Here is a 23,995-nt window from a genome sequence, read left to right as displayed (position 1 = left end):
AGGGAGGTCCTTTCCCCAACTTTTCCAGCTTCTGAGGCTGCCAGGGTCCCCATGGATTCCACTTGCTCATCCTTCCTGGCCTCTGGGCTCCCGAGCTCTTATGTGCTGATTTTGTTGGATCTGCAACAGATACGTTATCAACGCATCTACCTGGCATTGTGTCTGATTCTCTTTGCAAAAATAACTGCCTTGTTGAAAAAGCCAGACAACAAAAGAATGACTAGATTTTTATGGAAAATCGGGAAAATTAAAGAAAGGTGCCAAGAAGAAATGAAGTCACCTGCAATCCCACTCTCTGAAGCCTCACCTGTGTCAGACATCACTAACTGATTACCGCAAACCACATAACTGAGTGTTCCAGGCAGACAGAACTAATCTATTGGGATTGGTGCATAAGTGAAGCCTGCCGTGTTTAGTTTGAGAGATTTGTTACTGTCTTTTTTTTTTTTTTTAAACACAGTTTAATGTTTCTCAAATCTGGGTGTACTTGGCAATCGGTATACATTTAATTTGTTGATATTGAGTTTTCTCCCCTATGATAATGGATAATGTGTTAAAGAAAAAAGTATTTGGACACTTGTTAAGCAGGAAGACTATACAGGACAATTGTGCTATCAGTGTCCAGACTGTCACAATAAGGGAGAGAGACCGGGCTCAGCTCCAAATACGGCCAAGACAGCTGGGGCCTCATAGCCTAGCCGCAGGGTGGAGGGAGGGGTCAGTGGATGGAAAATTACTAAGAGGAGCGCTTGAGGGTGGGGGGTTCCTCTAGACTGACTTACCAGGATTCCTGCAGCTGGGCAGAGCCCCGCAAGGCCAAGGCCAAGGTCGAGGCCCTGTGGAGAGAGGATGGGTTAGAGGAGCTTGACTCTGGTGTGGGCAAGGAGAGTCTCTGTCAAATGGACGGCAGTGTGTTATTAAAGGAGGAGGGTTTGCCTGAGGCTTATCCTTCTGGCTGTGATATGAGCCTTACCTGCAGGAGTTTCTCTTTTACAGGGCAGGCTTGGGGTCAGGGGGCGCTACGTTCTGAAACCTGGTCTTTGGGCCTCGCTGGCCATCGGCTGTTTGTCGCCGTCACTTGCCACCATCCATCCTTCTCCTGACGAGTGAGGCCCGAGCCTCGTTCCCTCACGTGGGCATCACTTACCCACCCTGCCAAGAGCTGGGCATCTAGGTTGGGCCTTTTCCCAGTTGTTGCTGCAAATGCGTTTCTGTTTTTACAAATAATGCTGCCCCGTATGCACCTTCAGTCTTGTCTTCCCAGGCCCGCATTTCCAAGCTGCACCTCCTCGGGCCAGAGGAACCCGTTGCCTGGCAGGGGTAGGATGGGGTGGGAGGGGAGAAAAGTGAAGACAGCTTCCTCTACTCTGTCTTCCTGCAATGAGCGCCAGCGTGGCTGGCAGACAGACACCGTGGTCAGGATGGTTCCAGGCCTGTACTGGCCTGTGGCCTCAGACAGCCCCATCAGCCCTCCCAGACTTGGCGGTCTCACCTGGAAGGTGGGCGTGATCGTGGGACTGTGGGAGGCTGTGTGGGAAGGACACAGCCCACGGCCATTCAGCCATCTGTGTTCCTTCTTCTCCTTGGCGTTCGGCCCCAGGGGTAGCCTCTGGCCAGACGGTCCCTGAAGTTCCCTGCAGGACTTGGGCTTATCTGCCTAGGGCAGGAGTGAGCCTAAGCAGGGAGTCCACGGCCTTGCCTGCCGTGCCCCACCATGCCCGTGCCTGCCTGCGCTCACCGCTCCTCTGTCCCCTCCTGCAGGACGTCGGGCTCCTGGAGTACCAGCACCACTCCCGCGACTATGCCTCCCACCTGTCTCCTGGCTCCATCATCCAGCCGCAGCGGCGGAGGCCCTCCCTGCTGTCCGAGTTCCAGCCCGGGAATGAACGGTGAGGAGAGTTGCTGCCTCCTTGTCCAGGGCGTGGGAGCCCCTTCTCAGATGGAGAAGCAGAGGCCCATGGTGGAGCAGGAGCACCCAGGGTCCTGTGAAATGAGGGGGTGTCGGGCCGTGTGTTCACCCTTGACCAGGTGTGGCCGTGACTCAGGGTGAGGATGAAGACGAGCAGGGAAGAGCCACATGGCCCTCAGACTTCCAGTGTGGAACTTCAGTGGGCTCTGTGGGTTTGGGCAGCAGTGGGGACCTCCAAACTGGGCTGCAGCCGGGCTGGGCTACTGTGAGAAGATTCGAGTCCACACCTGGTGCCCCTGGGGCTCCTGCCCTCCCCTCCCATTCCTCCTTCTTCTCCAGCTGGCAGAGGACGCCCCCCGGTGTGTGCCTGTGCCGGGCCAGCCTTACTTTCCTTGATCCAGGTGGGAGGGGAATGAACAGGTGAGGTGGGGGCGTGGGAGGGAGGTGGGGTGGGGAGCTGGGGGGACTACAGCAAGGGGAGGGCCAGGGCTGGGCCGGAGCCAGCACTCCATACATTTATTTGGGATCGTTAGGCCATGTTCTTTCTCCCACCTTCTCCAGGAGCTTCTGCTAGAGACGGCGGAAGTGTGGGGAATTGTGCCTGTTTCTCAGATGGAGAAGCTGAGGCTGCGAGTTTGAGGGATGGGCCCTTGTTTACTCAGCCAGGACTAGCAGTCGAGGCACCATGCCCCCGCCCTTCATGGTACCATGGAGGTGTCCCAGGGCCCCAGAGCAGGCGGGGCTGGTGAACTCAAGTGGGCGCAGGTGTCTGGAGGAGGAGGGGAGGCGGAGGCAGTGTGCCTTCTGTGCCTGGATTGATTTCCTGGGGCTGCCATCACAGTGTGCCACAAACTGGGTAGCTTCAAGCCACATAAGTGCATTCCTGTGATCTGAAGTCAGGGCGTCCGCAGGGCCACGCCCCCTCGGAAGGCTTGAGGGGAGGACGCTTTTCTGTCTCCTCCAGCTTCTGGGGGCTACAGGCATTCCTCGTCTGTGGCTGAGTCGCTCCAATCTCTGCCTCTGCCTCTGCCTCACGTGGCCATTTCCTTGTCTGTTTCTGTGTTCTCTTGTCGTGTTACAAGGACCCCAGTCATCCTAATCCAGGATGGCCTCCTGTTAGCTTAATTCCATCTGCAATGACTCTAGGTCCAAAGAAGGTCTTATTTTGAGGTTCCAGTGGCCATGGATTTTGGGAGGACGTTATTCGAGCCACTGCAGTGCTTCTGTCATGTTTAAGTGAAAACACCATGCGCTTCCTGCCAAGCACCATGTAATGGTGAAGCCCTAGGTTCTGGGCCTTGAAGAGGGGGATGTCTTGGGGCCCAGCTTTGGAGGGACAAGGACTTGAGGGCCCTCCAGGGAGGTGAGCCTAGAGGGGTGGTTACCTCGCCCCACCGGGTGGGGCCAGCAACATGGCCCCAGCCTATGCTGCAGTGGGCAGAGTTTAGTCAGTCTACAGCACTGATTGAACGTCTACTGTGTGCCAGTACCTGGGGACAGCCATGAACAAGACCACCCTGCGTTCATTCTAGGGTGAGGGAGGTGGCCAGGAAACACCTGTGGCCACCAAGCACGTGGGGAGGGCAGTGGAGAGAGAGCAGACAGGCAGGTGTGGTGTGGTCTGACCCGGGCCAGGAGGCGCCATCTGCACCAAGATATGAAGGGGAGGGGAGCTCACATGGAGGGCCTGAGGTCTCAATGCTCCAGGCAGAGTCCAGCAGGTGCAAAGGCCCTGGGGCAGGAGTGCAGTTGGGTGATAGCGAGGGCCAGGCCAGACAGGGCTTGTGCAGGAGGGGAACGGCTGTGGATTCCCTGCTAAGCCCCTGGGAAAAGCATTTCAGCAAGGGCCACGTTCAGGCTCTTTCTGGTGGGTGATGGCTGGAACCTGAGAGGTGGAGGCCAGGAGTCCCAGCTCTGTGGGGTGTGCTTAATTAGGCAAGGCCATGCCCTCTCTAGGCACACTGTGGAGAAGCATTCAGGAGAGCCAGTCGCTGGGGATGCTGGGCAGCTCTGGTCTCTGCACCGGGCTGCTGGGCTGAGTTGAGAAGGTGGTTAGGCCAGGTTCAGCAGCAAGAGTTCTGCGATCGGCCAGCGATGTCTGCCCTGCGTGGGTGAGAGGGAAATGGCATCACGGGTGCTGTTATCTGTGTTAGGCTCACAGTGTTTCCTGAATGAACTGTGTCTGTGAACCACCCGGCAATCTTGTTAAAACGCGGAGTCTGACTCGGTAGGCCTCAGGTAGTACTGGAGATTCTGCATTTGTAACCAGCCCCAGGTGGGGACGGTGGACTAGTCCACGGACCACCCCAAGTGGCGAGGGGGGGCAGTCACTCTGGGGCATTTCAGTGCCACTGTAGCGCACTCCCTCCCTGTAAACGTCTTTGGTGAATGTGGACCTGAAGGAAGACAGTGCTGTATTGGAGTCCTGCCCCGCGGTGGGACCGTGGGAGGTGGGCTCCTGTGAGCACCTTCCTGGCAGGATCATACAGAGCACGGCACGCAGTAGGTGCGCGGCGCAGAGGGCAGTCGGGGCCTCGGGAGTTCTCAGCTGCAATCTCCTGTGTGACGCCGATGCTTTTCCTCCCGCAGGTCCCAGGAGCTCCACCTGCGGCCAGAGTCCCACTCATACCTGCCCGAGCTGGGGAAGTCAGAGATGGAGTTCATTGAAAGCAAGCGCCCTCGGCTAGAGCTGCTACCCGACCCCCTCCTGCGACCGTCACCCCTGCTGGCCGCTGGCCAGCCTGCGGGATCCGAAGACCTCACCAAGGTAAACCTGGGCCCCCAGCTGGGCGCTCGTCTGCCCCTTGAGGTTCTGCTGCTGGTTGGGTTGGGTAGGAGGTGGCGGGTAGGTGTGCAGGGAGGGGGCAGCTCAGGCAAAGGCTTGGAGGTGGGCCAAGCACCGAGTGCATGGAGCTGGGCGGCAGGAGGAGGGCAGGCGCCGGGTCTCTCTGGAGGTGCCAGAGTGTGGGAAGAAGTGGGGAAGGTGTTCCGGGTGGGCGGAGCAGCAAGTGCAAAAGCTCTGGGGCAGGACCAGGCTTGTGGTCATGGGGCAGCTGGCGTGAGGGAGGGGAAAGCTGGGACGGGAGGGCCTGGGGTGCCGTGGAGCAGAGAGCTGCCATCTGGTGGGGGTGAGGACGGTCCTGTGGTCGGTGGTCAGCTTTCAGCACATTCTGAGAGCTTCCTCGAGGGCGGGTTGTTTGGTTCCCTGAGTGCTTGGAACAGGGTTTAGTGACTCCTGCCTTGAGCCCTGCACAGCAGGCAGCCCCCTGGGCCCCGAACCCAGGCCTGTGAGGCAGACAGCTCAGGGCTCTGCCAGGCGCCTGGGGCTTCTGGATTCTTAAGGGGCAGGGAGGTGAGACTCCAGAGTCCCCCGAAGTGACCTGGGATGGAGTTGGCTCAGCACTAAAGGCGCGGTACTTGGTTAGGACATGGCCTTAGACACCTAGAGCGACAAAGGCTCCTTCCACTGCCCAGTCCAGTCGCTCCTTGGGGCACCATGTGGCACCGGGCTGGCTTGGGTTGAGTCTGCAGCCACCCAGGCCTGAGGGACGGTGGATGCAGTTTGGGCAGGAGGAGCCAGACAACTTTAGGCTCATCTGCATCTCCATGGGGAGGCAGCCTGGCATTGCAGGTGGCCCCAGGCCTCACCTGGGCGCTCACCTATCCCGGGGCCCTCCGTCCATCTGCTCTCAGGTGACCCAGGTGTGATTTCCACTACCCCCACCTCCACAGCTGTGTAAACGTTGCACCTCTCTGAGCCCCGTTTCTTCCTCACTGATCTGGGACCTTGTGTGCAGGGTGTCACCTGGTCATCTGGGTAGAGGGCTCGGCTGTGGGCCCCATGCGTGGGGACTACTTGGCACCCGTGAGCCGGCATGGGTGGTGATCTGGCTGCAGGGCCAGGCCACCTGGGCCAGACTCGGCCTTCTCTTGGGGAGAGGGGATACCCACGTGGACCCTGGGATATCCCTGGGGTGAGCTTGGGCTGGCAGGTGGTTGGGGGGGCCATCCTGGGTGTGGGATGGCAGGGCTTCCCCTCCCGCTCCGAGTGGCTGTGGTCGCGACACCTGCACACCTGCCAGGTACCCACAGGGCTTCCTCTGGGGCCAGGGGAGGGAGGAGCTGGGGTGTCTGTGTGGTTGTTGGTTGGCTTGGCCTCCCTGTCGCTGGGGCAACCCCTGCCTCACCAAGTTGTCGTGGGAAAGTGAAGGTCAGTTAATGAACTCCTAGCCAACAGACCACATGCGCCTGAGAGCCCGCGCAGGAATCTCCCCCGGTGGGTGCAGCTGTGTCCTTGTTGGCACTCAGGGACTCCACCCTGGCCACCTCCCTGCTCTCCTGCGTACTTCCAGTCCATTCTCTGCTCTAAAATATCCCAATTCCAGCCTTCTGCCCATGCCTGAGGCCACCCCCAGCCTGAGCTCACCGTTGCTCTCTGGGAACTTTGCAGTAGCGTCCTGCTGGGTGTCCCTGCTCCTGCTTCCCTCTACCTCCTTCAGTTTATCCTCCAAGCAGCAGCCAGAGGGCTGTTGTAAAGGCAGACACCTGCGTCCCCCTGTGTGTCCCTCCTGTGCTCCAAACCATCCGTGGCTCCTGTCTCAAGCAGGAAAAAGCCAAAATCCTTGCCACGGGCTGCAGATCCGGCATGATCCAGCACCGTCACCTCCCAGACCTCATCTCCCTGCACCAGTCCTCTCAACCACTCACGTGCAGCCTCCCAAGCCACCCTGGAGTTCCTCAAACACGACAGGCACGTTCCCACCTGGGGACCTTTGCACCGGCTGTGCCCTCGGCAGGAGCGCCCTCCCCCAGGCACATTCCTCTTTCCTTGTTCCTTCCAGTCCTGGCTGCTCTCCAGGGCCTGCATGGCAGGGGAGACCTGTGGCCAGTCCTGTGGGGACTCCTGAGGCCGCTCATGGCTGAGGCTGCAGCCCCACCACATCCTCCCGGGGTGTGAGATTCAGCCATGGGGTCCCTGCCGACCTTGAAGGGGATCTCTGTGGCCTGGGGCTCGGGACCCCTGCACTTGGGTCTGGGCTTGGGACTGGTGTGGATGCCAGTTCCTCTCTCTTGGGCACTACCCCATTGGGGACCCCAGCCAGCATCCCTGCCCCGAGGCCCAACCCTTCCAGCACATCCTTCCTGCCCCTCCTCCCCTTCCTTCTCTCCTTCTACACCTCCCTCCCTCCTTCTTCCTCCCTCCCTTTCTTTCCACCCAAACAGCCCCCCATCCTGCTCACTCCCCTTCACCCCCTGCTTCCTGGGCTCCTGCCATCTCTCCCTGCTCATCCCCTGGGGCTCCCTCCCTACCACAGAGCACTCCCAGCTGCCACCCAGCGCCACCCAGCCTGTCTGCCTGTGGCCATCTGTCCTTGCCTTCATTACCTGTCCCTCCCCTCCCCTCCCAGCCACCCCTCACCCATCAGTTCTGCCTGCCATCATCTCCCACCAGTGGCCTTGCCCCTCCCCCATCCACTCACCTCTCCCCCCACCATCCCCTTGCTTCCCCACCCCCTACCCCCATCTGCTCCCCCTGCTTCCCCCACTCGCCTGGAGTCCAGGGCTCTGTGAGCCTAGTCAGCCCTGGCAGGAACTCACGACTCACAGCCGGACAAGGGTGCCTCGGGGTTCTTGGCCTGTGGCCATTTCTTGGCTGGAGAGCGACACCTCCCACATGTGTGTCCAGCCTGAGGCCTGCCACGCCTCCAGTGCCCTAGACAGCCCTTTGTTTTCACTCCTCTTTGAAACAGAAAGTGGAACCTAGACGGTGGTGGTGGTGAGGATGTGCACAGATTAAGCACCTGTGGTTTGCTGCTGTGGGAGTTTGCTGTGGTTTCAGTAAAGCTCAGGACATACCAGGCTGGAGGCTTGTTCTCTCTCCAGCTTCCACAGGGGATGCCGACGGCAGGGCTGGTGGGGGAATCGCAGGCAGTGTCCCCGGAGGCTTCTGTCCCCCAGGGTCACTCAGCCGCCCAGCTGTGTCTGACTGCCCAGGCGGGGGTGGGGACTGTGGCCAGGTGGCGTCCTCATCCTGGTTGCAGCCTGGTGCCCACCCTGCACAGGCCCCTCCCTGCACAGCCCTGGGGCACCGTAAGCTCCTTAGCAGCCTCAGGGCAAAGGCGATCCTCCTCCTGCAGCAGGAGTAGGGGTGGGCGGTGGGGACGGGGAGCCAGCTCCGGGGAGGGAAGTGGCCACTCAGGCCTGCAGGGTCCCCTTCTCTGCCTGATGCGGCCGGATGGGATTGAATGGTGGACTCATAGGGTGAGGCACCTCCTTTATCAGGAGGCTGGCGTGCAGGAGGCATTCGCACGGTGCTAAGAATGCTGACAGTGACGGCGGGTGCCATTAAGTGAGCGCCGACTGCCTGCCAGGTGCCAAGCCATGCCCAGCCAGTGTCATATCCTGCTCTCTTCCCAGCGCGAGGAGGCTGGGTCTATAACCTTCCTTTTGTAGACGGCCCCAGGCTGAGCGAGCTGGACGCAGGGGAACGGGATTCAGGCCCAGGCAGCTGGGAATGTACCCCACGCCTGCCTCCAGGTTGTTCCGCTGCTCTGGGTCCCCTCTGGTCTCCCTGGTGGGGTGCCCTCCTCCCTCTACCTGGCATCCCCCATTAGCACTGGAATCTGCTTTCCCCTCTTTTTGTTGTTGTTGTTGCTATAGGAGGCAGGAGAGAATTTTAGCTCAGCCGCCTGGGAGAGAGATGTTTCCATTTGAACAACTCCCCTGAAGTCGAGCCTGGATGGATAGCAGGCGAGGGTGTGTGTGTGTGCGTGTGTGTGTGCACGTGTACATGTGTGTGTGCGTGCATGCGTGTGTGCGGGTGTTTGTGTGTGCGTGCATGTGTGTGTGCGTGCCTGTGTGCCTGTGCACGTACATGTGCGTGTGTTTGCATGCGTGTGTGTGTGTGCATGTGCGTGTGTGCACGCACGTGTGTTTGTGTGTGTGCACGTGTGTGTGGGTGCGCGTGTGTGTGTGCGCACGTACGTGTGTGTGTGCGTGCGTGTGTGCGGGTGTTTGTGTGTGCGTGCATGTGTGTGTGCGCCTGTGTATGTGTGTGTGCGTGTGTCTGCATGCGTGTGTGTGCGCGTGTGTGTACATGTGCGTGTGTGGGTGCACGTTTGTGCATGCATGTGCGTGCACATGTGCGTGCGTTTGTGTGTGTGTGCGTGTGTGGGTGAGCGTGTGTTTGTGTGTGCATGTTTGTGTGTGTGCATGTGTGTGCCTGTGTACGGACATATGTGTGTATGTGCACGTGTGTGTGTGCGTGTGTGTACATGTGCGTGCGTTTGTGTGTGTGTGCGTGTGTGGGTGAGCGTGTGTTTGTGTGTGCATGTTTGTGTGTGTGCATGTGTGTGTGCCTGTGTATGGACATATGTGTGTATGTGCACGTGTGTGTGTGTGCGTGTGTGTGCATGTGTGCGTGTGTGCGCATGTGTGCATGTGTGTGCATGTGTGTGCGTGTGTACGTGTGTGTGCATGTGTTTGTGTGCAGGCAGCTCAGGGCCCAGCCTTGGAGGGCGACCAACCCCTGCATGGGCCGTTGTCCCCTAGGTGTGAGTTCTGTCTCTGCAGACAGCAGGCCCGAGGGGTGAGTCGGCTGCCTGCCCCCTTCTCCAGCACGCCCGTGCCCTCTGGCCTATGGGTTCCAGAGGGTCTCTCCGTCCCTTACTGTTGCTCTGTGGTTCTTTCTGCCTGCGTGGCTTTCCCTCTTCTTGTCAGGAATCCCTCTGCCTGCGGTGTGCCCCCTGGGATCTCTTAGTCTCTGTGTCTGTCTCTGTGTCTCTGCCTCTCCATCGCTTTCTCTTTGTGTCCCTCTATCTCTCTTTCTCTTTGTGTCTCTCTGTCACCACGTCTCTGTCTTTCTGTCTCTGTTTCTGTCTGTCTTTATGTCCATTTTTGTTTCTCGATCTGTCTGTCTTCGTCTCTGTGTCTGTCTCTCTCTCCTCTCTGCTTGGACCACAAGGTGGGGGTGTGACGGACTTGGTGCTGGGGCCTGGCCAGCCTAGCCGCAGTGATTGCTCCAGGCTGTGAAGAGATTTGGAAAGTCTGAGCAAGGGAAGATGCCTGGGAGAGCGCGCTCAGAGGTTTTCTGCATCTGCTGTGTGGAATTCAGCCGGGCGCCTGAGGCAGGAATTTGATGGGATTTTTTCTGTGTGTGCCCCGTCTGCCCCATCGTGTTCCTGTTTTCTGACGCTTCTGTGCTCTCCGGCTTCTGGAGTTCTGTGGCATCAGAGACTTCCTTGGGAATTCACCGAACTTTGTTTTGGGGACTTTAGAACTGTCACAAATAGCACTATCTCTGAAAATCCCTAAGGGGGACAGACGGCCCCTATCAAATTTAAACATGAATTTTGGCTCACATAACTGAAGTCCAGCATTGGTTGGCTTCAGGTACAGCTCAATCTAGGTGACATGATGTCCTCAGGACCCTGCCATCTTTCACAGGGTCTTGGTGTGTTAGCAGGAAGGAAGCTGGTGACTCCAGGCCTTCCTTCTCCCAGGTTCAAGGCCAGCAAAAAGAGAGAACTCTCCCTCCTTCTCTCCACATTTCTAGCCCCAAACTGCTTTTTCTCCTCACCATGAGTGGGCCCATGCCTGTCCCAGAACCTGTCACTGTGGCTGGAGTAGGGGGTGTACTAGGAGTGCGTGAAGCTGGGCCCTGCTTTTTCCTGGAGCTGGCACAGGGGAGCTGGGGGGCTTTTCTGCCTCTGTGTCTTCACTTATGCTATAAACTTTTCTCTTTCACACTAGCTTGAAGTTTTACAGCAGGGGCATCTTATGAGTAGAAGGTACCCACTGCTCCCTGGCAACTTGTGCGGGCTGTATTAGTTTGTTTTGCTCCCCGCGGGTTTGGGTGGGTGGGAAAGGTGGACAGTCATCGGGAGTGCACCTGCAGGCCTGACCGCCAGGCTCCCTCAGCCCCCATCCTGGGAAACCCAGCACCGAGGGAAGCGCTCTTGGCAATCTGGGTTTGCCTCTTCTTTTTCAATTGAGGGGTGGTTCACAAAAAAGTAACCACATTAAAGTGAAGAGCTCATTGGCTTGTAGGACATTTACAGTGTTGTGTTGTGCAGCTGTCACCTGTCTAGTTCTAGAACATTCTCACCCCAGAAGGAGAGCCCCATACTCATTAATCAGTCACTCCCTGTATTAGTCTGTTCTTACACTGCCACTCCCTGTGTTAGTCTGTTCTTACACTGCTAATTAGGCCATACCCAAGACTGGATAACTTAGAATAGAAAGAGGTGTAATTGACTCACAGTTCTGCATGGCTGGAGAGGCCTCAGGAGGCTTACAGTCACGGTGGAAGGGGAAGCAAACACGTCCTTCTTCACATGGCCACAGCAAGAAGTGATGAGCAAAAGTGGGGAAAGCCCCTTATAAACCATCAGATCTCCCAAGAACTCACTCACTATCACGAGAACAGGATGGGGGAAATTGCCCCATGATTGCTCCACTTGGTCCCTCCCACAACATGTGGGAATTACGGGAACTACAATTTAAGATGAGATTTCGGTGGAGACATGGCCAAACCATGTCACCCCCCACTTTCCCCTCCTCCTTTTTCCGGGCAACCACAAATCACTGTCCATCTCTATGAATGTGCCTATTCTGGACATTTCATGTAAGTGGAATCATACACTCTGCAGCCTTTTATGTCTAGCCACTTTCACTCAGCATCATATTCTTGGGGTTCATCCACAGTGTAGCCTGGGTCAGTGTTTCATTCCTTTTTTTTTTTTTAAATAAAGATGGGGTCTTGCTATGTTGCCCAGGCTGGTCTTGAACTCCCGGGCACAAGTGATCCTACTGCCTCTACCTCCATGTCCGGCCCTTCACATTGCATTGTATGGATATGCCATGTTTTATTTATCTGTTCATCAGGTGATGGACTTACTTGTGCAATTTTGCTGCGAATAAAAGCTAAACCCGAACTTAAAGAAGAACCCATTAAAGACAACAGCTTTTATCCATGGAGAGTTTAAAGGAAGTAAGTTTCTAGCAACTGCTAATGGTTGCCAGTTGCTGTTTTTACTCCTGGTGCTGCCTGTTAGCCCTGGGGATGGAAACCTTCTTTTTGTTAATGTTGCTTTGGAGAATTATTCCCAGGTTGGATGAGCAGTTTGCTCTCACAGTTTTAGGGTGGCCTGGCCCCCAGAGCCCTTCCTTCCACATCCTCCTTCTTGCTCTGTTATCTCTCTTCTTGGTCCAGGTAGAAGAGCAGAGATAGGATAGCAGAGATGTTTCTTGCCACCAGTAGTGTGACCGGGTTCTGGGTGCCATGTTTGCTGCTACCTTTTGTCTTAAGAACCTCAAGACATGACTTGGGCTGCAGGGAGAGACCAGCCAAACACCCAAGGTGGACTGCAGTGAGGGGCTGGGTGGTGGTGTGGGGATGCAGGTCTGATGTCAGTTGGCACAGAAGGGGTGTTAGGCACTCTGGGCAGCGGAGCCAGCCTGTGCAAAGGCTCGGGAGTGCCAGACGCATGAGCTGTGCACGGTTTGCTGTGGGTGGGGTCAGGTGCCCATGGCCCCCTGCCTGCCCTCCTGTTGGGGAGCAGTGAGGGCCCCGCACCCACTGGTACATGCATACACACTCCTGAGGCTTTTTCTAGGGAGTTTTTCTTCCACACACATTTTTGCCTTGAGTTTCTGGAGGTCCTGCACTCTGGGACCCTGGAACGGGTGCTGCTTTGGCGCTTATGCTCAGCCCCATGGTTCTGTGGGGTGAACAGATGTGTGGCCATTTCTGACATGGAAGCCCCGTAGCCTCCCCCTTCAAGCAGCTTCCAACGTAGGACACTGAGTGGCCTTGAGCACGTCGTCGAACTGTAATCCCACTTCCCACGGTGGTTATGACAGTTACGTGGATTAAGCCTTGTGAATTGCTTAGAGCAGGAGGCCAGCAAACTCCAGCAAGCTCCAAATCTGACCCTCAGCATGTTTTTGTAAATAAAGTTTTATTGGCACATAGCCACGTCCACTTGTTCCCCATCGCCTGTGGCTGCTTTTGCAATACAATGGCAGGGGTGAGTAGATGAGACAGAGACCTTGTGGCCCTGAAAGCTTGAGCTATTTTTACCATCTGGCCCTTTATAGTAAAGTTCCGGCCTCTGGTATCCAGTCCCAGTGGCCTCCAGGCTCTGTTTCCTCCTCTGGTAATGGAGATGGAACAGCAATCCCCTCGGAGGACTGTTGTGGGGTCTACCTCATGGGGTGTGCAGAGGACTGGGATGGGCTGAGCCGTGAGCAGCCCCAGGTGTGATTTCTAGGGTATCCCTTGGGGAGGTGGCCTGAGGAGCATGGAGGACCACATTGGGGTGATTGAGGGATGAGGGCCCTTTTCTCTATTTCCCTCGAGGAGTCTGTGTGTGTGGAGGGAGCACCGGGTTGTCCAGGCTGCTGCTATGCCCCCACATCTCAGGTGGTAACAGAGGCTGGAGGCAAACCTAATATGACTCCAAGACTCTTGGCCCCTATGGGTCTTGCTGGGACTCTGTGGGTTGAGGGGAGGACAGAGGCCCTGAGGATGGCAGGAGTGGACAGAAGATGACGCAGCCTTTGTGAGTCCCGAGGTTGGGGGGGGCACTCGGGGCCCCCCGGCTGCAGTTGTCTGGGGAATAATGCACCCTGTGTCCTCTGGGTGCAGCTGCCGTGGGGGTGGGGAGGCGGTGGCCTGGCTCTGCTCTGGGCCTTGTCTGCCAGCAGCTGCCGGCTTGGCCCCAAGGATGGCACAGGGCGGGGGCTGGGTTCTGGAGCCCAGCTAGGGGAGGACCATCCCAGCCAACATTTATTGAGGCTTACAGTATGACAGGCTCAAAGCCATTAACTCATTAGACTCACAAGGACCGGGGAGGTGGAGGTACGAACTGTTCTCCCCATTGAACAGATGAGGAACTGAGACAGGAAGCAGTTGAATGATCTGCTGGAGGTCACGGAACTGGAGAGTGGCAGAGGGGGCTGGGATGTGAACCCAGGGCTGCACAGGGGAGGCCTGGGTGGTTTTTTCTAACCTCCTTATCCTGAGAGTGTTCCCAGCACAGCCTGGGTGCACCAGACTTTAGCTGGTGGGATGAAGGCATCCATGGATAACTGAATCCAGGCTTCCTTTGTTGTTAAGCACATTTTCAAAAACAACTGTATTACATGAAGAGTAACTCTCAGTGAAAGAAAATCAGAAAAAACACGGGCAAATAAAAAGAAGAAAGTAAAAATACCCTCTTCTGCCCTGCTGCCGAGATAACTCCTTTTAGCTTCTCTGTAGCCCGTTCTGGTGGCTTTTCCGTGTGTTCGGGAATATATGTTTTCTGCAAAGCCATGTGTGCGTTGGCTGCATGGTTCTGGAACTTGCGTGTTTGGACTGAGCTTCATGAGAGAATGTTTACAGAGGTCTGCAGAGGCCAGGCCCTGGGAGGATGGAGGCTGTGGGTCTTGGTTCCTTGAGCTAGTAGGGAACACACAGATGGAGTAAATGGAAGAAGGGAGGTGTGTTATGGGAACAGCGAACCGGAAGACTTCACAACTTGAGGAGAGGCTGGGAAACCATTCATGTAGCAAGAGCATTTGAACTGCATCTTGAAGACTGTAATGGCCTCTGATTTTTGGAGAATGGGTGATGGCTGGGATGGGGATGGGATCCTTGAACAGGTGAGGACTGTCCTGACAGATGTCCAGTACTCTGGGCCTGGAGTCAGGGATGGAAACTAGGGGTGTATTGGCGAGGGGGTATGCATTAGTCCATTTTCATGCTGCTGATAAAGACATACCCAAGACTGGGCAATTTAAAAAATAAAGAGGTTTAATTGGACTCACAGTTCCATGTGGCCGTGGAGGGCTCACAATCATGGCAGAGGGCAAGGAGGAGCAAGTCACATCTTACATGGATGGCAGCAGGCAAAAAGTTGGCAACTACATTAGTCAGGGTTCTCTAGAGGGACAGAACTAATAGAAAATACGTAATATACATATATTACATAAAGGGGAGTTTATTAAGGAGTATTAACTCACACGATTCCACAATAGGCCATCTGTAATCTGAGGAGCAAGGAAGCCAGTCTGAGCCCCAAAGCTGAAGAACTTGGAGTGTGATGTTCGAGGGCAGGAAGCATCCAGCGTGGGAGAAAGATGTAGGCTGGGAGGCTAGGCCTGTCTTGCCTTTTCACATTTTTCTGTCTGTTTTATATTCGCTGGCAACTGATTAGATGGTGCCTACACAGAATAAGGGTGGGTCTGCCTTCCCCAGCCCACCGACTTAAATGTTCATCTCCTTTGGCAATACCCTCACAGACACACCCTGGATCAATACTTTGCCTCCTTCAATCCAATCAGGTTGACAGTGTTAACCATCACAGGGTTGTACAGGCTGGGGGTGTCCCCCATGCGGACCCCATGCCTGTTTTTTTTCTGCCACAGGACCGTAGCCTGACGGGCAAGCTGGAACCAGTGTCTCCCCCCAGCCCCCCGCACACCGACCCTGAGCTGGAGCTGGTGCCTCCGAGGCTGTCCAAGGAGGAGCTGATCCAGAACATGGACCGCGTGGACCGAGAGATCACCATGGTGGAGCAGCAGATCTCTAAACTGAAGAAGAAGCAGGTGTGAATGGGCAGGGGGACGGGGAGTGTTGGCTCTGAGTCTCCATTCTAGCAGCAGTGACTGCAGTGTCACAGACATGTGCCAAGCCCTTCCCAAGTTCCTGGGTGCTCACTGGTTTTTATGCCCTTTACATTTATTGGACAGGAGCCCCATCTGCAGAACTTTCTGCCATGATGGAAACACTGTGTATCTGCAGGATAGCCACGTTCCACCACCGAGCATTTGAAATGTGCCTACGGCAACTGAGGAACTGATTTTTAATTTTTATTTAACATGCATATTAAATGTGCCTTTGAATAGCCACACAGGCTGCCGCATTAGACAGCACAAGAATGGTGGGTGAAAGTTCAGGATGTCTAGCCAGTCTGTCCAGGTTCAGATCCTGTTTCTTCCAGTACCAGGCAACGTGAGGTGGGCAGTCCCTTCTCTGTGCTTCACTTTCCTTATCTGTAATGTGGGGAAACAGCCCTTGGCTCTGGAATCTGATCGGACTGGCCTCCTAACTGCTCTTTACTAGCTGTGTGGCCCTGGAACCTTCATCTCTTGGAGCTTTGGTTTCCTTGCCTGTAAAATGGACAACTTGTAGAGGAGGGAGCAAGATCCCGAGATTAAAAATAAATCCTCATCGTCACTGTTTAAACCACACAAAGACATGCAGAGAAAAAGCTGATGTAAATATTTATAACATTCATTTTATAATTTTGTTTTAAATATGAGTTAATATACAATTCCTTGATAATCTGCCTTTTCCCAGCTCTTCATGGTTTGCTCCCTGGTATCATTCAGGTCTCTGCTCAGATGTCCCTGACACCAAGAGGCCACGCTCGGCCTTGTATAGGAACACACACCCACAACCCTCCTCTATCCCGGGTTCAGCCAATCCAGCCAATTCTAGCTGCTGCTGCTTTTTGTAAATAAAGTTTTATTGGCACAGCCATGGCCACTTGTCTGTGTATCTCTATACACATGTGTGTCTATATGACTGCTTTTCTGCCACAGTGACAGAGTTAAGTCGTCACAACAGAGACCTGTGTGGCCTGCAAAGTCAAAAATATTTGCTATTTAGGCCTTTAAAGAAAAGCTTTGGGCCAGGCATGGTGGCTGATGCCTGTAATCCCAGCACTTTGAGAGGCTGAGGCTGGAGGATCACCTGAGCCCGGGAGTTTGAGACCAGCGTGGGCAACATAGCAAGACCCTGTCTCTACAAATAATTTAAAACATTAGCCAGGTGTGGTGGCACATGCCTGTGGTCACAGCTACGTAGGAGGCTGAGGCAGGAGTGCCTGAGTCCAGGAGGTTTAGGCTACATGAGCCATGATTGCCACTGCACTCTTGCCTGGGCAACAGAGTGAAACCCTATCTCAACAAAAAGAAATGTTGCTGAGTGCTGATCTGTCTCATCACCCCGCTGGTGGCGTCATTATTTGAATTAATATAGACCCAGCTTTGTTATACAGTGGTCCTCTCCTTGTCTCCCTGTTAACTGCAGTGTTCTGAGCAGCATGGGGTACATGGTAGGTGCTCATTAAAAATGGTTGATTCAGTCATTGTGTCACTGTCTGGGCCCCAGGGAGCGTCTAGACTAATGAGGGAAACAGGCTACATCCAGTGCCCTCCAGACAAGGAAGTAGGGGCTCCAAGGAGGATCAAGGGCTCATTCCAGCCACTGTAGGCAGGGGGTGAAGGCTGGTGAGAGAAGGCTTTCAGGAAGAGGTGCCCTGGTAGCTGGGTTTTGAAGGACACTTCGGGGGAGAGCATTGATTTCAAGGGGCCATCACCATGGCTGTCACATGGTTGGGGGAACCAGGATTTGAGGATAGTCCAACAGTGAGGCCCGGTCCTAGAGACTCTGCCAACTGTCCCAGGCTTCAGCAGGCAGTAGGTAGGTCTCATGATGGTGGCATAAGCATCCCGAGAGGGGCTGGGCCCCGGCGGGGGTGGGCAGGCATTGCCAGGGCCAGCCTGGTACCACACCTTTATGGGGGAGGCCTGGCCCTGGGTGGGGCTGAAGCTGCGGGCACTGGCACACATTGGTGACTGCGGCTGGAAGCCGGGTGGCTCGAGGCAGCTCTCAGTGGTTAGGTTTTTGTTTGTTTGTTTGTTTCCCTCTAAATTCCACGTTGGCATTTTTTAAAAGTGAAATTCTCAAGCATAATCATTTTAAAGTGCACAATTCAGTGGCATTTCTTACGTTTGCAGTGTTGTGCAGCTGTCACCTGTATCTGGTTCCCAGCCATTTCAACACCCACAGGGAAGCCTCATAGGAGCTAAAGCAGCCACTCCCTGTCCCCCTACTCTCTGTCTCTGTGGACTGACCTGTTCTAGACATTTCCTATATATGGCATCACACAGTATGCATCCTTTTGCATCTGGCTTCTTCGACCTAGCGTCATGGTTTTGGGTTTATCATGTTGTCTCTTGTCTCAGTCCTTCATTCCTTTTTATGGCTTAATCATACTCCATTGTATGGAGATGTCACCTTTTGTTTATTTCATCATCTGTGGCCATTTGGGCTGTGGCTGTTGTGAATAGTGCTGCTGTTGAACATTTGTGTTCAAGTTGTGTTGGGACACCTGTTTTCAGTTCTCATGGGTATATACCTAGGAGCGGAATTGCAGGTTTGCACAGTAATTCTAGGTTTAATTTGCTGATGACTTTCCAGGCTGTTTTCCACATCAACTGCCCCATTTTACATTCTTACCAGCAATGCATGAAGGTTCCAGGTTTTCCACACCCTCATCAACGCCCCCCCACCTTTTTTTAAAAATTTGAGATGGAATCTCACTCTGTTACCCAGGCTGGAGTCCAGTGGTGCCATCTTTGCTCACTGGAGCCTCTACCTCCTGGGCTCAAACAATCCTTCTACCTTAGCCTCCTGAGTAGCTGGAAGTACAGGCGTGCACCACCACACCCGGCTAATTTTTGTATCTTTTTATAGAGATGGGGTTTCACTATGTTGCCCAAGCTGGTCTCCAACTGCTGGTCTTGAGTGATCTGCCCACCTTGGCCTCTCAAAGTGCTGAGATTTCAGGTGTGAGCCACTGTCCCTAGCCACACCAACCCTTTTTTATCTTCCTTTAAAAATGTTTTTGGTCGGGTGCAGTGGCTCACGCCTGTAATCCCAGTACTTTGGGAGGCCGAGGCAGGCGGATCACGAGGTCAGGGGTTAAAGACCATCCTGGCTAACACAGTGAAACTTTGTCTCTACTAAAAATACAAAAAATTAGCCAGGCGTGGTGGTGGGCGCCTATAGTCCCAGCTACTCAGGAGGCTGAGGCAGGAGAATGGCGTGAACCTGGGAGGCGGAGCTTGCAGTGAGCCGAGATCATGCCACTGCACTCCAGCCTGGGTGACAGAGTGAGACTCTGTCTCAAAAATAAAAAATAAAAAAATAAAAAAATGTTTTTGATTCCAGCCATCCTAGTGGTTGTACAGCGGTATCTCATTGTGGTTTTGACTTGCATTAGACAGCCCTTTTTAGCGTGTCACTGCTGTGCAGCAGTTTTTTCAGCATTATCTCCTTGATCTTCCAAACGACCTTATGAGGTAGGCATGTACTCGCAGGTTCTGCTGAAGTAGACACTGAGGTCAGGGAGGTGAAGTGCCCTGGCTGAGGCTGCAGAGCTGGTGAGTGTGGCGCTCAGGCTTGAATCCAGGCCCAACAGAGCTGAGTCACCCTCTTATCTTAGCTGGATCTCTGTAGGTGTCCCAGGTAGTGTTTTCACTAGTACCTGAGGAAGGGCCACCTTCCCTGGCTGGGGGGAGCTTGCCTCCCACCCACCCTTTCCCGGCTGTGGACTTCTTCCCCTTCTTGGCTTTGTTTGTTTGGTGCTTTGGGGGAGTATTTCGATGTCCTTCTTGAAGTGACCACCAGGGGTTGCTGTGGGACTGAGGCAGTTCTGCTCAAGCTGCCAGCACCATCACCTGCAGAAGCCAGCACCCTGGATTTTCTGGCTCTTTTTGTGTTCACTTCTTCTTGGGCACCTTTTTGGGTTCATACTGATCTGCTCTGTGGTCATGTGCAGGCTGTGTGAGCGTCATAAGTGGAGCAGAACCATGTTCTGATCTCACTTGTGATGCCCTGTCACACTGCAGAATGGGGCATTGGCTTCCCATCTGACCTTGGGCCAGTGCCCTAAACCCTCTGGTCTTCAGCCTCCCTCTTGCTATGAAGCAGATGGCAGCATGATGGGACACTCTTTCCAATGGTGTTAGGAGGAGGGTGTTTGGTATATGGACAGATGAGGATGAGGATGATGGGGGTGATGAGGATGAGGATGATGGGGTGATGAGGATGAGGGTAATGGGGGTGATGAGGATGAGGATGATGAGAGTGATGAGGATGATGGGGTGATGAGGATGAGGGTGATGGGGGTGATGAGGATGAGGATGATGAGAGTGATGAGGATGAGGATGATGGGAGTGATGAGGATGAGGATGATGGGGGTGATGAGGATGAGGATGATGGGGTGATGAGGATGAGGATGATGATGACGATGATGGGGGTGATGAGGATGACGATGATGGGGTGATGAGGATTAGGATGATGGGGGTGATGAGGATGAGGATAATAGGGGGATGAGGATGAGGATGATGGGGGTGATGAGGATGAGGATGATGAGGGTAATGAGGATGATGGGGTGATGAGGATGAGGATGATGAGGATGATGAAGATGATGAGGATGCTGGGGGTGATTAGGATGAGGATGCTGGGGGTGATGAGGATGAGGATGATGGGGTGATGAGGATGAGGATGATGGGGGGATGAGGATGAGGATGATGGGGGATGAGGATGAGGATGATGAGGGTGATAAGGATGAAGATGATGGGGGGATGAGGATGATGAGGGTGATGAGGATGAGGATGATGAGGGTGATGAGGATGAGGATGTTGGGGGGATGAGGATGAGGGTAATGAGGAGATGAGGATGAGGAAGATGGGGGATGAGGATGATGGGGGGATGAGAATGAGGGTGATGAGGATGAGGATGTTGGGGGGATGAGGATGAGGGTAATGAGGAGATGAGGATGAGGAAGATGGGGGATGAGGATGATGGGGGGATGAGAATGAGGGTGATGAGGATGAGGATGATGAGGGAGATGAGGATGAGGATGATGAGGGTGATGATGATGAAGATGATGGGGATGAAGATGATGAGGGTGATGATGGGGGGATGAGGATGATGAGGGATGAGGATGATAGGGGATGAGGATGATGAGGGTCATGAGGATGAGGATGATGAGGATGATGGGGGATGAGGATGAGGATGATGGGGGATGCTGATGAGGATGATGAGGGTGATGATGATGATGGGGAATGAGGATGAGGATGATGAGGGTGATGAGGATGATGGGGAGATGTGGATGAGGATGATGGGGGGGATGAGGATGAGGAGGATGAGGATGATGAGGATGAGGATGATGGGGGTGATGAGGATGGGGGGATGAGGATGAGGATGATGGGGGGATGAGGGTGAGGATAATGAGGGTGATGAGGGTGAGGATGATGAAGATGATGGGGATGAAGATGATGAGGGTGATGATGGGGGGATGAGTATGATGAGGGATGAGGATGATAGGGGATGAGGATGATGAGGGTCATGAGGATGAGGATGATGAGGATGATGGGGGATGAGGATGAGGATGATGGGGGATGCTGATGAGGATGATGAGGGTGATGATGATGATGGGGGATGAGGATGAGGATGATGAGGGTGATGAGGATGATGGGGAGATGTGGATGAGGATGATGGGGGGGATGAGGATGAGGAGGATGAGGATGATGAGGATGAGGATGATGGGGGTGATGAGGATGAGGGGGGATGAGGATGAGGATGATGGGGGTGATGAGGATGAGGATGATGAGGGTGATGAGGATGATGGGGTGATGAGGATGAGGATGATGGGGGATGAGGATGATGAGGATGATGAAGATGATGAGGATGCTGGGGGTGATTAGGATGAGGATGCTGGGGGTGATGAGGATGAGGATGATGGGGTGATGAGGATGAGGATGATAGGGGGATGAGGATGAGGATGATGGGGGATGAGGATGAGGATGATGAGGGTGATGAGGATGAGGATGATGAGGGTGATGAGGATGAGGATGATGGGGGGATGAGGATGATGAGGGTGATGAGGATGAGGATGATGAGGGTGATGAGGATGAGGATGTTGGGGGGATGAGGATGAGGGTGATGAGGAGATGAGGATGAGGAAGATGGGGGATGAGGATGATGGGGGGATGAGAATGAGGGTGATGAGGATGAGGATGATGAGGGAGATGAGGATGAGGATGATGGGGGGATGAGGATGAGGATGATGAGGGTGATGATGATGAAGATGATGGGGATGAGGATGATGAGGGTGATGATGATGTGGGGATGAGGATGATAAGGGATGAGGATGATAGGGGATGAGGATGAGGATGATGAGGGTCATGAGGATGAGGATGATGAGGATGATGGGGGATGAGGATGCGGATGATGGGGGATGCTGATGAGGATGATGAGGGTGATGATGATGGGGGATGAGGATGATGAGGGTGATGAGGATGATGGGGAGATGTGGATGAGGATGATGGGGGGATGAGGATGAGGAGGATGAGGATGATGAGGATGAGGATGATGGGGGTGATGAGGATGAGGATGATGGGGGGATGAGGATGATGAGGGTGATGAGGATGAAGATGATGAGGGTGATGAGAATGAAGATGATGGGGGTGATGAGGATGAGGACTATGGGGGGATGAGGATGAGGATGATGGGGGGATGAGGATGAGGATAATGAGGGTGATGAGGGTGAGGATGATGAGGGTGAGGGTGATGAGGATGAGGATGATGAGGGTGATGAGGATGAAGATGATGAGGGTGATGAGGATGAAGATGATGGGGGTGATGAGGATGAGGACTATGGGGTGATGAGGATGATGGAGGGATGAGGATAATGAGGGTGATGAGGGTGAGGATGATGAGGGTGATGATGAGGATGATGATGATGATGGGGGTGATGAGGATGATGAAGATGATGAGGATGAGGATGATGGGAGGATGAGGATGAGGATAATGAGGGGGATGAGGATGATGAGGGTGATGAGGATGAGGATGATGGGGTGATAAAGATGAGGGTGATGAGGATGAGGATGATGAGGATGATGAAGGTGATGAGGATGAGGATGATGAGGGTGATGAGGAGCTCTGTGGGTGGAGTGCTGCTGCCTGTGTGTCAGGTGCCAAGTGCTTTGCACATATCATCAGCTCATTTCACCCTCACACCGGCCCCGTAGGGTAGTAACTTTTATCCCATTTTCCAGAAGAGGAAGGGAAGGCTCAGAGAGGTCCAGGAGCTTCTCAAGGCTAGCAGTAAGTAGGAGTGGGAGCCAGTAGGACTGGCTCCGGTCTAGCCAGTGCAGCTGCGGAGTCTGTGCAGCTTCTCCTAGCACTGATGCTGCCTGTAGGAACCGTAATGGGTAGTAATGCCGGCTCATAGCAGGCCTGGCTGCGCCTGCCTGTGTAACTCATTGAGTTCTCACCATGGTCAGAATGGCAGCACGGCAATCAGCCCTGTTTACAGAGGGGGAAACTGAGGCCTAGCGGGGTGAGGCTGCTCGGCTGTGCTTCCCTAGCTGGCAAGTCACGAAGGCAGGATTTGAACCTGGCTTCGGAGCTTGGAGGTTGCAGTTGGCCCGGGAGCTGGGGCCTCTCCCGGGTACGGAGTCCCTGGGGTGACTCACAGGAAATGGGTAGCAGCCTGACTTCCTGTGCGCGGCCGCGGCCCGGGCTGCAAGGGGGCCTCCCGACTCCCTGGGAGCTGCAGCCCTCCTTCCGCCCACCGGGGTGCTCACCCCTTACACTCTGCCTCTTCCCACAGCAACAGCTGGAGGAGGAGGCTGCCAAGCCGCCCGAGCCTGAGAAGCCCGTGTCACCGCCGCCCATCGAGTCGAAGCACCGTAGCCTGGTGCAGATCATCTACGACGAGAACCGGGTATGTGTCCCCGCCCCTGCCTGCTGCTCCCTGGTGTTGGCCATGAGGTACTTCACAGGGGGCACCATGAATAGGGCCTCAGTGTTCCCATCTGCAAAATGGGGAGGGGACCTCGCCACCCTCTCCCCCAGAGATGCAGGGTTTATGAGTGGGTGGGGGAAAGTGACTGGTGGAAAGCCATCCTGGTGTGGCCTCTGGGCTGTTCTGCTCAGACGCGCAGATGGGTGTGAACCGTGGCTAGCCAACGGGATGCAACACAAAACGGAGGCTTTGGGCTCCAGGATAGCACCAGGGTCCAGCTGATGGCCCAGGGCAAGGGGCTGCCACTTCAGGCACTCGTGCAGAAGAAATCCCTTTAAAACAAAAGATAATGACGTTATGACCGCAGCAGTGAGCTTTCATGGAGCAGCTCCTCCCGTCAGTCCTGGAACGGCACGTGCAGACGTTGTTTCCATTTTCCTGAGGCCCAGAGAGGTTAAGTGACTTGTCTAGAGTCACACAGCTAGGAAGT

At 54.7% G+C, this 23,995-nt stretch overlaps 1 protein-coding gene across 17 annotated transcripts in view; it reads left to right on the top strand.

Moving 5' to 3' along the window:
* NCOR2 (nuclear receptor corepressor 2) overlaps window positions 1-23,995 on the top strand; it is a 250,101-nt gene that overhangs the window by 84,074 nt on the left and 142,032 nt on the right. For all 17 annotated transcript variants that reach the window (XM_073021213.1, XM_073021215.1, XM_037995295.2 and 14 more), the window contains 4 exons: window positions 1,762-1,889; window positions 4,499-4,676; window positions 15,323-15,502; window positions 23,371-23,484. In XM_073021213.1, coding sequence (XP_072877314.1) covers window positions 1,762-1,889; window positions 4,499-4,676; window positions 15,323-15,502; window positions 23,371-23,484 — 600 coding nt within the window. The remainder of the gene's footprint in view (window positions 1-1,761; window positions 1,890-4,498; window positions 4,677-15,322; window positions 15,503-23,370; window positions 23,485-23,995) is intronic.

The sequence above is a fragment of the Chlorocebus sabaeus genome, chromosome 11 (assembly GCF_047675955.1).
Source record: "Chlorocebus sabaeus isolate Y175 chromosome 11, mChlSab1.0.hap1, whole genome shotgun sequence".
Classification (NCBI taxonomy): Eukaryota; Metazoa; Chordata; class Mammalia; order Primates; family Cercopithecidae; genus Chlorocebus; species Chlorocebus sabaeus.
The sequence above is the reverse complement of the archived record's forward strand: the minus strand, read 5'-3'. Positions and strand labels throughout refer to the sequence as shown.